The following is a 15504-nucleotide window of genomic DNA, read 5'->3' as shown; positions in this document are numbered from 1 at the left end:
TTGGAATGCTTTTGTTAGAATTTGTCATGCGTTTCCCTACCAAACGGTGTGTAGACTTTAGTGACTTTTAACCACTTTTTCTCTGGTTTATTCTGTGGAATCCACTGTTGCACCTCCTCGTGCCCCGGGCACTTCTGGGAGGGCATTTGCGCCCTTCCAGATTGAGGTTTCCCAGCAAAACCTGAGCTCAGCATTTGGTGTAAAATGTGTGCGGTTTTTACTAGGACAGACTTGCCTTTGCTCTGAATCTGTATAGTAGCAATGATGGGGTTGTGATTTTGTTTTTAACAAGGAACTAAATACATTTTGTCTGCGGCTTTTTAAAATGTGTGCAGTGCCACACTACCACCATTTTCCCCAGGTGGTGTGCTGCAGTGAGTCATGAATCTCTGGGATTACCAAATGTGGGGACAAGTATCATGAACATGTGCTGTATAGTGACAGCGCTGTCATATAGTAGGCCAAGGGATAAGGAAAATGCGCTTTGGCTACCTATCATCTATTGAATGTGTTACCCCATAGAACCTATTATAAATGGTACAACATTTTATCCAATATTTCTAATGAGATGTACTGTAATAATCTCCATTTCAACCCATTATTTAAAGGAAATATATTGGGTTGTTCCGTGCTTCCTTGCTATGCTCGGTCGCTCACACTAATTATGGAGAACATTTACACCCCACCACTGAAAATATTCACCAGCCGCCACTAGTTGCTACACAGAGAATATATACACGATGGACATAAGGCATGGTATTAACATTACAGATAGGGTAAAGTATACACAATATTTACAGTAATTACATTATGTGTGAGTGAGCATTGGGCTGTGGCTGGTTGGTCTCTGGAAGTGGATGGTGTGCATTAGTTACCAAGGCTTTGAGTGAAGGTGCATTTTGAGTTGTCCGAGGAAAACTACAACTCAAAATGCTCCGAGTGGGAGCGGCAGAGAGTTTGAGTTTGCTGGCAATGGCAGGGAAGCTACTACCGCCTGCATTTTGGAGCTTGAACCTGAGAATAGCAATGCAGTGTTGGTAAGCTGCTCTAGTCGGCCTTGTGCACTCTTGTCATGGTAAGTATGTCAGACAGTTATGCCAGGGCCATACAGTGAATTTTGTGCGTGAGGGTGAGTGATTTGAATATGATACATTCATGCACCGGCAGCCAGTGTTGCGGATGTCTTGTTGCTGATGTGTGCTGATCTGAGGCTGTTCAGCAGGCTATGAGAGCGTTATTTTGAAGGACCTGTAGCTTCCCGATATTCGGGATCTTCGTGCTAGCATATAAGGCGTTCCAGTAGTCGAGACGGGTGAGAACTAATGCTCTGGCTAGTCATACAGCTGTCCAGTGTGAGGAATTGCCTGCAGGCGCTGAGGAGTTTGCAAGTGTAGGTGGTGGCTGATGTGGCATTAACGTGTTTTTACTTCGTTAGTAACTTTAATGGTGTTACCATCAATGTTGAAGGATTTAAAAAGGCATTGTTTAGTTTGGCGAGCTTGTTTTGAGCGACTATGAGGAGCAACTTGGTCTTGTCATTTACGCATAGCCCATGATGCGCCATCAAAGCTTGAATGGTGAGGTATATGGCATTGAGCGTGGCGCTGTGAGCGTCGAGGTCCCTGGAAATTGGGATGAGTATCTGGGTGTCATCTGCATAGTTCATGTAGGTGACACCCAGGTCGTCCAACCGTCAAATAGAGGCTTTGTAAAAATATTTTACAGAGTGGGGGACACATACGAGCCTTGGGGTACTCCAAATGCGACTATGGTGGGTGTTGCTTCCGCTTTGGGATAGAAGACTTTCATGGTTCTATCACGAAGGAAATATTTCATCCATACCTCTCCTGTCCCCTCCCAGGCCATCTGCACAGCCAAGGCCGCTCATTTCATCTCTAAAACTCATTACATCCTGTCCCCTCTCTCTCTCTCTTCTCCTCCCGCCTGTCTCCTGCGCTTCCTCTGGCCCTTCTTCAACCATCTCTCCTCCCTCCTTCTCTGCCTTTCCCTCATTCTCCTCAGATGAGGTTTCTAGACAAGTCCCATCGATGAAAGTCTTGTCAAAACAGGTTCACCCCTGTTCCTCAAAACCATCAAGGACCACATTGACACCCAGTCTCCTGCTCTGGCCGATTTCTGCAACCACTCCTTCGCCACTGGACTCTTCCCCATCCCACTGAAGCACTCCCTTGTGCACCCTCTTCTCAACCCTCTGCCGACCCTTCCTGCCTGGCTAACTATCACCCAATCTCCATCACTCCATTCCTGGGCAAACTCCTGGAAAAGCTGGCCATCTCCCAGCTTAATCTACACACCGAATCTGTTGGTTGTCTCCATGACCATCAGTCTGACTTCAGAGCTGCCAGAAGCGCAGAAACTGCTCAACATCTGTGAAGACTTGCTCCCTAACCTCAATTCCAACACTGCCTGTATCCTCCTCTTACTTGATCTCTCCTCTGCCTTTGACACGGTCAACCATGCCATCCTGCTCAACCATCTCTGTGATAATCTGGGCATCACCAATCAGGCCCTGGCCTGGCTGACGTCTTTCCTCTGCAATCGACCCTCGCAGGTCCAACTTGGGTCCTTCCTCTCCTCCATCTCTACATGTGGTGTTCCCCAGGGGTCTAACCTCTCTCCCCAGCTGTTCAACCAATTTCTGGCACTTCTCCCCCACTGTATTGCTGCTCTCTGCCCCAACTTTCAGTGCTATGCGGATGACACTGGACCCATTTTCAGGCTCCCTTCCGCCACCTCTTCTTCTCTCATCTCGTACGTCTGTCTGCCATCCAGGAGTGGTGTACCGCTAATGAACTCTGCCTTAATGCCAGTAAGACCGAGATTCTCCTCATCAGCACACCTGCTCCCTGATTCCCGTCACTCTCTGGCCGGCCTCTGGGCCCTCTTCCTGTTCCCACCCATGAGGCTAAAAACCTTGGAGTCATCTTCGACTCCATACTTTCCCTTCTCTCCTCACATATCTGATGTCTCTAAGAAGTCACACTACCAGCTCCACCTCAGGAGGTATTATTCCTTTCCTCTCCTTCCCCCCCAGAAGCTCACTGTCTCCAGAATTCTGGTACTCTCTAGGCTGGACTACTGCAACAGCCTCTTTCTAAATCTGCCTGCCTCTACTCTCCACTCCCTGCAACTCATCCCAAAAAAAAAAAAAAGGACTGCAAGACTTTTCCTTGGCCTCAAGCGCAGGGATCGTACCTCTCAAGAACTGATATATCTGCACTGGCTCCCAGTGGCGGTGAGGATTAAGGTAAAAACCCTCTGCATTGTCCACAAGGCCTTCTGGGGCCTGGGACCTCAATAGCTTCAATTCTCCCTTCCTAAATATCTTCCCGCGAGCTCTTCGATCATCGCCTCCAACTCCCTCAGGGTCAGTCGCTTCTCCAAGCAGCAAGTTGGTGGAAGATCTTCTGCTGGGGCCTCCCTCTGGAACAGCCTCTCTGCCGCTCTGAAACTTGAGAACCATCTCCGGAAGCCCCTCAAGACCTTCCTCTTTGCTTCTGCTTTCTCTCTCCTGCTGATCTCCTGGCTGAATCTGAAATTGCACTTGTTACCTGGCTACCCTCTGATCTTGGGCCAAGATCCCCTCCCTGCCAGTTGCACACCTGTACTAACCCCCCTTGCACTTGGGGACAGTTTCTGTATCCCTGCAGCCCCTATTAGCACTGTCACCTGATGTCTGCACTTACCCTTGCACTGGCCACACTTATTTATTTTCGTGTATTTTCCTGTGTACTTCAATGCCCTCTCCCCTCCCCCACTCCCCTGCACTTGCACAATCTCAATGCCACCTGATCTAGTAGGATTGTTGTCAGTCTTCCCTCTGTTTCCCCTCCCTTGCCTCGTCGCGCCTTGAAACACTTGTGTATACGCACGTTATTAATGCCATATAGTGTGGCATTTGTGGAGAACTGCGCTACTAAAGCCACGTGTTTACATAAGATATTGTGGTCAACCAGATTGAATGCAGCAGAGAGGTCCAGGAGAAGAAGCAAGGCTAGTTTCTCTTTGTCACTCAGGTCATCCATTTGGACTTTTAAGTCCAGGAGTGCCGTTCCCGTCCCATGACTTGGGCAGAATCCTGACCGACGTAACCCAATAATGGGTTGGGATTCTAGGTACTTCTGAATTTGAAAGTAATCTACCAAGAATTTTCAAGAGAAACAGTTCAGTTGTTATTGGGCCGTAATTAGTGGGGATGTTTGGGTCGAGGGTAGTACACCCAGGCATTTTTAGGGGACGCAGTTTTTTAAATGAGGCATTAATAAGATTGGTGATTAAGAAGGTGAGTTGGGGTGCGCAGCCTTTAATGACAGTAGATGGACAGGGATCACCTTGGCACCATGATGGTTTTAGGCTTCGGATGATTTGGAGGACTTCAGAGTTAGTGACCTCTGTGGTTGGGTTCTTGGGGAGGGTCTGTGGTTCGGCAAGTTTGGCCAAGCTGTTCCTTTTATCTTCGATTATGGATTGGAGATGATAGATTTTGTTTTGGAGAGCGTTTTCTATGTTTCTAACTGAGGATTTACAACAATTCCTTTGTGTTGGAGCTAGCTTTAGAGATTCTGTCATTGTATAGTTTACTTTTGGTAAGGAGTACTTGTTGTTTGTATTCCCTGGAGGCATTGGCAAAAAGATGTTTGTTACAGGAGGCGATTTTTTCCAGAGTGCTTCAGCCTTTCTTTTAGTCTTTCTTAAAGCATTTAGTGCAGGGGTGAACCAGCCATTGAAGTGGGCAGGTTGTTTGCCTTTGCGTAGCGCAAGTGGGGCTATTTTGCTTATAGCTGTAAGGATTGCATCATTGTTGAGTATGGTCATTAAGGTTGGGTCGGCATTGTCAGGACAGGTTGCAATAGCAGGAGCAGGCTGCAATATTCTTTTTATTTCTCGATGGCGCCTGTGGAGTTAGTATTGGGTGGTCGGTTCAGCTAATCTTAGCATCGACATTGAAGTTGAGGGGGTGATTAGACCATGGACAGGGAGAATTAGATGTGATGGAGTTGCAGTTGATGTCTGCAAGCCAGTTCAGTGTACAGCCATTCACATATGTGGGCTTCTGGATCTTTTGCGCAAATCAGAGTGCTGACACGGTGTTGGCTAGGGATAGAGCTTTGTTGACGAGAGGGTCATTCAGGCCAAGGTTAAAATCACCCAAAATTACGGTTTGAGATTTGGGTTTGGCATTAGAAGAGATGATTTGCGTGGCCTCATTCTCAAAGGAGAGTATAGGCCCTGGTGGTCTGTAGATGAGGTGAATATTTAATGTGGCTCTGGCTGATAATTACATTTTTACTGATAAGTTTGCTGAAACTAAGGGGAGTTATAGACACCTCAGGTTCAAAAAAGTTTTTGCTATGATGGCAACTCCTCCACCTTTGGCGTTAAGTCTGTCCCTCCTACATATGGAGTAGCCGTCTGGAACGGCGAGTGAGGGCTGGGCCCGCTGCGGCATGGAGCCAGGATTCAGTTATGGCCAGGAAGTCTAGATTGTGTAGTGTGATGATAGTGTGATGATGTCTGCAATGTCTAGAGCGTGGGCTGGAAGTGATCTGGTGTTAATGAGATCTCCAAGAATTGTGTGGTTGGGTGTGTTGGTAGAGGTGGATGGGTGCATGCAGTGCAGAGTGTGAGGAGTAGGTTTCTTCTTCAGGTGGTGGGGGCAGTAGTGCCTGTTGTGTCTCTGGTTGACTTAGTTCTTGTTGCAAGGCAGGCGTTTGTGCGACAGTGGGAATGGGTAACTGTTGGTGGGTTGCTCCGACTCCCAGGTTGCGCTTGTCGTGTGATGCGGTCAGGTAGCGGATCATCTGGGGAGTCTTGTGGTTGAGCGCCACCAATGGTAGGCAGGTGGGCTGGTTTGGATTGGCATCAGGTATGTTAGGGGGCAAGGTTATAGACTGGGGTGGGCTGATGCTAGGTAGGGTCATAATATGACTAGCGTAGATCAGGTATTCGAGTAGAGCAGAGGACATGGTAGTCACTTAGGAGGACTACTGAGGATCCAATAGGACTGGAGTCCTGTGAGGATTAATTTCCAAGGCCAGCTAGTAGGCAGTGATGGCGCCTTACCATGTGGAGTAGTGGTGGGCAGTGCAATGAGATTTAGATTGGGTTTGGATTGCAGGGATAATGTTAGGCGGGGGGTCCGCATCAGGGCAGTGGGACATGTGTAGTGGGAGTTGAGGGCTGGCAAAGCAGTCCACTGGGTGCAGTTGTGTCTTGCGAGTACTCTATCGAGGCAGTGAAGTTCAGCAATATTATCATGGTGTGACTAGGCATGAATCGGTTACGAAATTGCATACAAAAAGGGCAAAGTGCAACATTGCGAAGTTGTGGGGGCACACAAATGGAATGCAACGTTGTGATGTTCTGGGAACAGGAGCAAGTTACTGCAGGGTGTTTCACTTCAAAAACAGTTCACCGTTCTCACCAAGAGGTATGTGTAGGTAGGACTCCGATGCATATTGGCATTCAGTAAAACACAGCAATTACAATGAAAGCATGCAATAGGATCAAGACTGTAGCATTGAAGTTCGAATCCGATCAGCGTCAAATCAAGTAGCCTCAGACAATTATGGAGGGACTTGCGCTAGTTAAGTTCGTGCAGTGATTGCGTGGGAGCACACGGCTAGTATAAATCATATGAACGCTGGTGCAGGGTGCGCAGTGAATGTGGGGACATAGAAGATGACATTCAGCGAGAAGCTGTTACACATTAGCAAGGGAACAACAGTTCTAGTGAAGTTGTATCACTTAATTGGGCGGTAGCGTTAGGACCAGGCCATCGTTTGTGAATGAGACAACCAGTATGAAGTCGATTTCGTTCATGAGTAACAGTATGCTAGATGCCGGAGACAAGTGAGCATCAGCGCGGTGAGCGGGCTGTGAGGGCGCCTGCAGTGGGGGCTAGACTCCCGACTTGTTTTGCCCCGAGTTTTAAATGCTCCAGACTGCAAGTTTTCCCTATTTGCACAGCCGAGTGCAAAAGGGTGGCATACAAGAGTGTACGCTACCTTTTTGCCGTTTTCATTCTGACATGTAAATGAGGAAAATTAGGCAGTGGTGGTTAATGTAAAAGGTCCCCAGGCACACCAAAATGATCCCCTTAATGTCAAATAAAGTAAAAAGCCATTACAAATTTCATGGACTACAATTGCATATGGTCTAGAAAATTGTTAAGTGCTGCAAATTAATAGCAATCTTAAGTTTATTACATTTATAAGTTATGTTTCTATCATTTTTTCACCTACCGAGTGCTGATACGTTCTGAAGAATGGAGGACACTCCCCATTTCATTTGGTATGCACATTTAGCACATTCCACAACAAAAAGTTAGGGACCCCCTGGTCCAATGAATGTGTTTTTTCTTCCATCTGTTTAGCTTTCTACAGCATACAGATTTATGTAAATCTTACATAGGTTAAAGACCATAACAAAAGTAGCATCTTACCTTTTCCTTGGAAGGCGTCCGAATCTACACATTTTAAAAAGATGCCAAATCGGATTGTCTAGAGAACAAGTCTCTTAGTTTCGTCAAATGTGATTTAGCAAAGTGGGGCAAGTAGACTTCTCAATTTGATCTCTTGGAAAAGTAGTTCAAATAAAAAAATTTAAAAAAAACAAAAAAAAAAAATTAAAAACATTTTTTTAAAAAATATCTCACCCCTGAACCAAGCCTCAATTTGCACTCTTCATTAGCCATCAGTCGTGTAATTGACTCTAGTAAGTAATGTGCTGTGAGAATGTGGAGATTTGTTTTGGAACACCCTGTTGCAGTAGAAAAAGTCTGCTAGATTTCAGCATGCTGGTGAGCTGGTAGAAGTAAGCCTCAAAAGGATTTCACTTTTTATGTGGCGCAAAAAGCCATTTCAATTGAACTATTTTCTGGATGCCATCTTGGGTACATAGAACTGGCGGACTGTTTTGCAGTACAAAAAAAACACCAAATACATCCCAAGCGGTCACAACCCAGGGTGCAGGTGAATTGCTCAAACTTGCCCTCCAAAGGCCATCTGAGGAGGTCCAAAGACTGCCCGAGCCACTCATGAAGAACTGCCTTGTCAAAGCAGGTGAAGAGAGGGAAAACATTTTAAAGGGATTCAGGATAAATTACTAGGTGCTTTTGGCAACTGTTGCCAGTTGCTCTCACATGATTTGATATACGATACAGCATTTATAACGTGCCTATACACAAGTGTTTCAAGGCGCGACGAGGGAAGGGAACAGAGGGACGACAGAAACAGTGATCCTACCAGGCCAGGTGAAATTGAGATCGTGCAAGTGCCAGGAGTTGGGTGGGGGGGATGGATGGGTGGGTGGGTACCAGACAGCAAATCAAACACTTTGCAAAGGTATGAGGTGGTGAAGGGGGAGGGCTTGGGGGTATTGTTATTTACAGTACGACCCATTTTTACATGATTAATATACAATAATTTGATGCATCAAGGAGTAGATAGGTCGTGTGCCCTCCAATAAGCCACACCTTTCGTGTAGATGGTCCATGACCAGCTGCACGAAGGGACTAGGCTCACTGGAGCACAGATGGTAGAAAGGTATCACTAAGGGTGCAGTGGTCACTATATTCCTGAAACAAAAATATAACAAAACTTGGTATACAAAAAAAACAAAATAAAGGACATTAAGATTGTTAGTATAAAAAAGCCATTTAAGAAAACTTTGGTTTTACCATTAAATAAAAAGGAGCAACAACCTTTCCGCGGGTCATGACTCAATTGAAGAAGACTCATGCTATTTTAACTGGAGATTCAGGGGAGAAGGGAATACTTCTATTAAATCTTACTGCCACTTCAGCCGATTTTTACCCATTGACTTAAAACTCTGCTTCAAAAGAAACCACATGGCAAACTAAGTTGAATCAGTACACACATCTAAGTACTTAGAAATGCCACCAAGTGTTGCTCATTTATTGGCACAATGTAAATGAAGCTTAATTTTATTTCTTACCAAGTAAAGGGACCTTGTTCTGCAGTAGCTCGCGGTAACTTGAGGTTAAAATTCCAACAGGGTTGCTTGGTATAAACCGTCCTTCTTTCACTAATCGTTCACATGTTCGCATTAAAGTCCCAGAGAATTGAGAAGGGTCGACACCGTAATCTCGCCATCCTCCCACACCATCAGCAACGCCTGAACAAAATTAAATTTAAAAAAAAAATACACAAATTAATGTCAATCTCAAAGTGAAGGAAATCTGCAAAAATAGCAACACCACTCTACTGAAGCATTAATGGCACACATGGGAGTAGTTTTACCTGTAACTCTATTCCTCCAGCATTGGTATATTTCATGGATTCACTTGCTGTGAATATTCCCAGTCAGGCTGGGAAACCCTAGTAACTAATTTTCCTATGGAAAATATGGACACCTTGAGTGTCCCATTAACGTCGTCGTGAGTGCTTTTGGAACCCCCCCAATGGGACATAAAGTGTATAGCTCCGCCCCAGCAGCTTCCCCCTCAGACTTTAACCACTCCAGCTGGAGGATCTCTCTTAAAGAGGATGTCTGCCTGAAAGGGGAGGCTGGAGGGTGCATGTGAAACCATGAAAGAAACCAACGCTGAAGGAATGGAGTTGCAGGTAAGAAACTACTCCCTTATCCAGCATTGGATCTTTCATGGATTCACATGCTGTGAATAGATTTTGTGGCAGTATAAATGTTAAGAGGTGGAAACCAGGCAAACACATTAGATATTTTAAATTGGTCTGCATTCATGCGAAAAGAATACATCTTCAAGTAGAGAAAGGAATCAACCCCGGAAGCTGCATGGCTTACCTTACTGGAAACGTTGTTGAATGACTGCAAGTCCCATCTGCACATTCTCAGCCTGCTGGAGTAAGCAGTATTGTCTGGTGAAAGTGTGGGGCACTGCCAATGTTGCCGCTTGGCAGATGGGTGCCACAGACCAGAGAGCCGCCAAGGCAGTCGTGGCTCTAGTGGAATGGTCTCTGGGGGCCGATTGTAACAGCCTGTTGGCCTTAGAGTGGCAGAAGGAGATTGTAGATGAAACCCATCTTGAAATGCCCCGTTTTAATATGGGTATTCCTTTGTTGGATGGACCAAAGGCTACAAACAGCTGCTTAGTCGATATAAAAGAATGTGTGCGCGATCCAAATAATATTTCAATGCCCTTTTGACATCCAGAGCCTTTTCTGCTGGTGAAGTGGCATTTGGGAAAGAAGGTGGCTAGAGTTGTGGTAGCATTTATATGAAACTTTGAAGGTACTATAGGAATGAAATGAGGATTAGTGGAGAGAACCACTTTGTCTCATAAACCGTAGATACGAAGGGTCTATAACCAAGGCTTGAAGCTCTGAAACATATCTAGAAGACGTAATGGGCACTAAAAAAAGCCACCTTCCAAGTTAAAAATGTGATGTGGGTTGTCAACAAAGGTTTCGAATGGAGGCTTCATGATATGATCTATGATATTTTATTTGTATCGCACTTGTACACAAGTGTTCATAAGCTCTGCAAGGCCAGGTTCAGGCTCCATACAGGTGTAATACTTTTCTTTGGCAGGAAGGTATGAAAAAGGCCTTTTAAGAAGGGTTTGATTAGCCGGCACTCTAGAGAGAAGATCTTTTCCATGTAAATCTGGAGATTGCCGATAAGTGCACTTTGATGGAAGAGATCGCCAGACCCTCTGTAGCTAACTTTAGCAGATAAGGATCTGCTGAAGTGTTATGGCTAGCGGCTGCAGGTCAGGCTGCTGTGCACACCATGCACAGAATCTTTTCCATTTTCGGCTATAGGAAATGTTGGCAGAAGGGGCTCCAGCTACTGCTAGATGGAGCCAGCAGTCCTGAGGTATATTCAAATGACCAAATTCAGAATAGTCGGGAGCCACACTTAACGAGAGAGCCTGGGTCATGATGAAAGATCAACCCATTGGTCTGGGATAGAAGATTGGCCCTGAGATCCTAGATGAATTGGATCGTCCACTGACAACTGAAGGAGATAGAAGAACCAGGCTGGTCTGGGCCAGTACGGTGCTACCAAGATTATCCCACTGTGCATCATCTGTATCATTTTCCTTATGAGAGTCGGTATGCAAAATCCTGCTGGCAAATTTCTGCCGCTGCTTGTTGGGGCTGGAGAAAAGGTCTAGAGGGGGATAACCCCCACCTTGAAAACATTTTGGCTATCTGGACACTGTGTAGTTGCCACTCGTGGGTCTGCAAGGAGTCCCTGCTGAGGGTGTCTGCTTGCTGGTTCTGCATATCAGGCAAGAGGAAGATCTGAAGTAGAATGTTTTGCTGGATTGCCAGATGGTCTGTGCTTCCTGGGACAATGTGTTTGATAGTGTTCCACCTTGTGGTTATGTGGTCGGCGAGGACACGCACCACCAAATTCTCAATTAGAATAATTTAAGAGCCCAGTGCACTGCTCGTAATTCCAGTACATTGATGTGTAGCAAGGCTTCCTCGGGTGACCAGAGGCCTTCAACATGGTGCTGGTGCAAATGAGCACCCCATCCTGCCTGTGAGGCATCAGTCACACTGGTAAGATGGTAATTTGGCTCCATCAGTGGCACTCCTTTTGCGATGTTGAAGGGCTATGTCCACCATCTCAGTGTATCTGACCGAGTCTGGGAAATGGTTACCTTGTCTGACCAGGAACCCCGGGTTTGGGATATCTGGTTGGCAAAAACACGTGCACTGGCCGCGTGTGTAGCCAGCAGTGGGGCACAAGCGGAATGCAAGAGGACATGGTTCCCAGAAGAGCCATGTATGAGCAGACTGACTAGTTTGTTTGGCGTGAACGAGCTTGCTTATTATTAGTCTTATTTGATCCATAATAGGGTGCCACTTGCCGTCTTTTATTTATTTTATTTTTTTTTACGACAAAGTACCTGCAGTATACTCCCTTTCCTCTTGCTGAGTGAGGCACCTTTTTGATGGCTCGTTTTCTTAGCATTTGACATATCTCGTGCTCTGACGTGATGATGCGGGCGAGATACCTTTGTAGGGGAGAATCCCTTTGTGGGAGGTGCGGGGAGGGGGCAAAAGGACCTCCTGCTTTGAAGGGCAGCGAGAGATCTAGCCGTGTCCGAGTCAGCCTTCATGGCTTTAAGGGCTTCATCGATTGCTGCTGAAGAGATGTTCCCCTTCACGTGGCATATCAATGATCTTGTGTTGCACTTCTTGGTGAAAGTCCGTGCAACGTAGCCATGCCTGGCGTCGAAGGATTAAACTGCTTGAACCCAGTTTCAGCACGGTCTACTGCGATGTTGAAGCTGTGATTCGAGGCCCAATGGTAAGAACCTTCTTTCCAAAGGCATCCATTTTCATATTTATTTTGTCTGGCGGAGTGGCACACTTATGTTGTGTTTGAGCCTTGCTGCCGCCGAGACAAAGGACTCTGGAGCAGGTTGCGAAGTGAGGCATTTCGGAGTAGTATCTGGAGCCTTAAACAACTTCTCCAACCCTCCTTTAACCGTTGGCTCCGTAAAAAGGATGTTTCATAGTACGGAGGCCTTCCTGCCACACATGATCCAGAATGGGTATGGAAAACTGCCTTCCTGCGTTTACCCATATGGTAGAAGAGGAAACAATCTTTCACCTCCTCATCTGGAACTAGGCCAAATTACTGACATGCTCGGACATCATGAAGTGAAAAGCTCCGATATCATCCAGAGGTGAAGGCTGAAACCGGGTTACCCAGTGCATCTTGGTCTGGATCTGTGACCCAGGGGTCAGCTCTCCGTTGGGACGAGGAGGCGGTGGAACTTTTAGTCCTCGGATCAGTGTCCTGGTCGGTGTCGACCAACTCCCCTTCTTGTTCTCCTCTCCTACGTGGCCTGAATGTACACGAAGTGGAGCTCTAGGTGGTGTTTGCATCCTAGGGCATATGCGCCCTGGTCTCTAGAGGGATAGGTTGGATCCCTTCATTGAGGAGCAACGTGTGGTTCTCCATAAGGTTGAATTGCTGGAGCTTGAGGAAGCAGAAGTCTGGTGTCAAACTGACCTAATCAAGACTGCAGTGTAGGAAGGACCTGCATGGAAAGCAGAGATTGAGGATTTATAAGGGGGTATTGTGTCTGTTTACTGCCTATTCCTTCAGATGTTGATGGCACAGAAGGTGTGAGACCTTAGAGGCGCGTTTTCCGCTCCAGCTGGTCCCTGGATAGGAGTATAAGAAGTTCCTTCTTCAGGATCAGATTCAAATACACCTTGGCATTTGTTTGGTGGAGGCTCAAAATCCGACGTAATCGCATGCTGCAGAATGACTTCTGGCATGATAACTGAGTACTCAATAGGAGACATTTCCAAGGGACCCTGGTTGCGCTGCATCATGGTCCCAGTTGGGGTTTTTAAAATACCCTTAGGGGACAATACGTTGCCATCTGTCTGCAATTCTCAAATGTCCAACCTGGAGGTTGACGGTCTTTGTAGGCTTTTCAGCAGACTACTTTCTTGGTAGTCGAAGTGGTCGTCGACTAGAGACGAGCCGTAGACCCTGACGAAGATGCCACTGTCGTGGTCTATGCAGTCATTGATGGTGTTGTCGTGGGCTTTGACGACGATTTGGCCGTTGACGGGTGTCTTGATTACTCATGGCTGCAGGAGGATTATGACAACGAATAGTATTTTTTTTGCCACTCGTCAAGGTAGGCTTTCAACAACTATGTTGAGGAGGATGGCGTAGCTGGTTTGGTTCTATGTTTGTCCGTCCGCAGAATGAGGATGGGTACAAGCCCTTCTCCGTAGGTTTGTCGGACGGTGACCTCGACAACGGACCCTTGTAAGAAAGTGTCTGGACCCTGAATGGGACTTTTCACCACTGGGCAGAGGTTTCTGTACAGGTAAAGAGTGTTTGGCTTTATCATGCCCAGAGGATGATTTTGCCTCACCTGTCTTTTGCTTCTTTGCCACCGGCTCCTCAGATCTGGACCTCTGTCCTGATGGTGACCTCGAGAGAGGGAGTGGTTGCTCTCCCACTCCGTGACGAGCCAACCTCAGACGCCAGATAGGTTCCCTCATTGAGCCAGCTGACAAGGCATTGGTTCCTGTCCTTAAAGATGTCACAGACGTCAGCAGAATGGTTCGAGTGAAGGCAGTAAAGACACGCTGTGTGCCTGTCCCCCTTGTAAACGTTTTTAGGCCGCAGGTTTCGCATGGCCTAAATAAAGACTTCTTAAATCCTGAAGTGCCTATGGTTGGAACTGGAAACCGATATATTTCAGCGTCGGTTGAGCTGGAAGACGAAATTTGAAGGAAAACAAAAAAAAGAAGACATTTTTTTTCAAAGAAATGCAAAGTTCTCTCAGGAGAGAAACACAAGGAGTCCCAACAGCTCGGAAGACGGTTGAAATTGTGGGGAAGCTACTGGTTCAGCACTATACACTCGACGTCCCATTGGTGCGTACCAAAAGCACCCACAACAACATTGATGGGATACTGGAGGTGTCCTTTTTTCCATAGGAAAATTACGAAGTCAAAGTTACCAGGGTTTCCCAGCCGGACGATGGGGAATATTCACAGCATGTGAATCCATGAAATATCGAATACTGGAGAAATGTACATTCCTGAATTACTAAGAGCAAACACAAACAACCCTGCTAAGGGACATTTAACACCTAGTTAAATCTACAAGCTTGTCTAGACTGGGGTTTCTCTTGTATACAAAAAGATATTAATTACGCAAGGGGAGAGGGGCTCCAATGAGAAATAGTAGTGCATTTGCAAATAAAGATAGTTTTGCCTTGCGCAAACCAATCACTTGAGCATTTGATACTTTCTAGCAACAGATGAGTTTCCATTACACAGCTTCGGAAAATTACAGCATAGTCGACAAGAGTAATCGCCAAATGCTGCAGGAAGAGTCCATTGTCAATGTCATGAGGAGACTGCTCCAGAAAGGGGGTTCCCACCTTACGTTTGGCAATGTCCGACCATGAGTGGACATCATCTGCAGGGTCACCAGAATCAACTTGGAGCCTGGACCCATCGCTGGAGACCAATCCTGTCTGAGCGTCATCTGTTTAAGTCTCATATTTAACCTTAAAAAGAGGAGGGGCTATGATGCAGGAAGCCAATACCCAGAAGCCCCTGGAACCCCAATGGCGACCTGTGGGTGGCGTTCAGAAATGGAGTACATGGGGGGGGGGGGGCGCTGTGGGACACCAACAAACCTGGCCGCCTGAGCGTGTAGCTGCACAGCTCTACAAAATTCTTCAGACTCATCCTGCGGAACAAGACCTTCTAGGAGAGCGGACCCCCCCGGAATCGGGTGGCCGATGTTCTCCAGCATCGCTTGATGCAATTTATGTCACGATCGTTGCCGGTACCCTTGAGATACACGACAATTACTGTGCGTGGGAGTGCGAGCGGGATAGCCCACCCCCCTCCTGTGAATCAGCACGGTGGAGCTTCGGCCCAGAGGAAACAACGGCCCCTGCCCCAACCTGCACCATAGTGCATTCATTGATTCATTGGCCGGCCAACAAAAACAGAGTGTGGAAGCTAGGCC

At 46.6% G+C, this 15504-nt stretch overlaps 1 protein-coding gene across 1 annotated transcript in view; it reads right to left on the bottom strand.

The window, feature by feature from the left end:
- PPTC7 (protein phosphatase targeting COQ7) overlaps positions 1 to 15504 on the bottom strand; it is a 262662-nt gene that overhangs the window by 175408 nt on the left and 71750 nt on the right. Inside the window, exon 2 of the mRNA XM_069619545.1 lies at positions 8980 to 9159. Coding sequence (XP_069475646.1) covers positions 8980 to 9159 — 180 coding nt within the window. The remainder of the gene's footprint in view (positions 1 to 8979; positions 9160 to 15504) is intronic.

The sequence above is a fragment of the Ambystoma mexicanum genome, chromosome 10 (genome assembly GCF_040938575.1).
Source record: "Ambystoma mexicanum isolate Mex_15411 chromosome 10, UKY_AmexF1_1, whole genome shotgun sequence".
In the NCBI taxonomy this organism is placed as follows: domain Eukaryota; kingdom Metazoa; phylum Chordata; class Amphibia; order Caudata; family Ambystomatidae; genus Ambystoma; species Ambystoma mexicanum.
The sequence above is the reverse complement of the archived record's forward strand: the minus strand, read 5'-3'. Positions and strand labels throughout refer to the sequence as shown.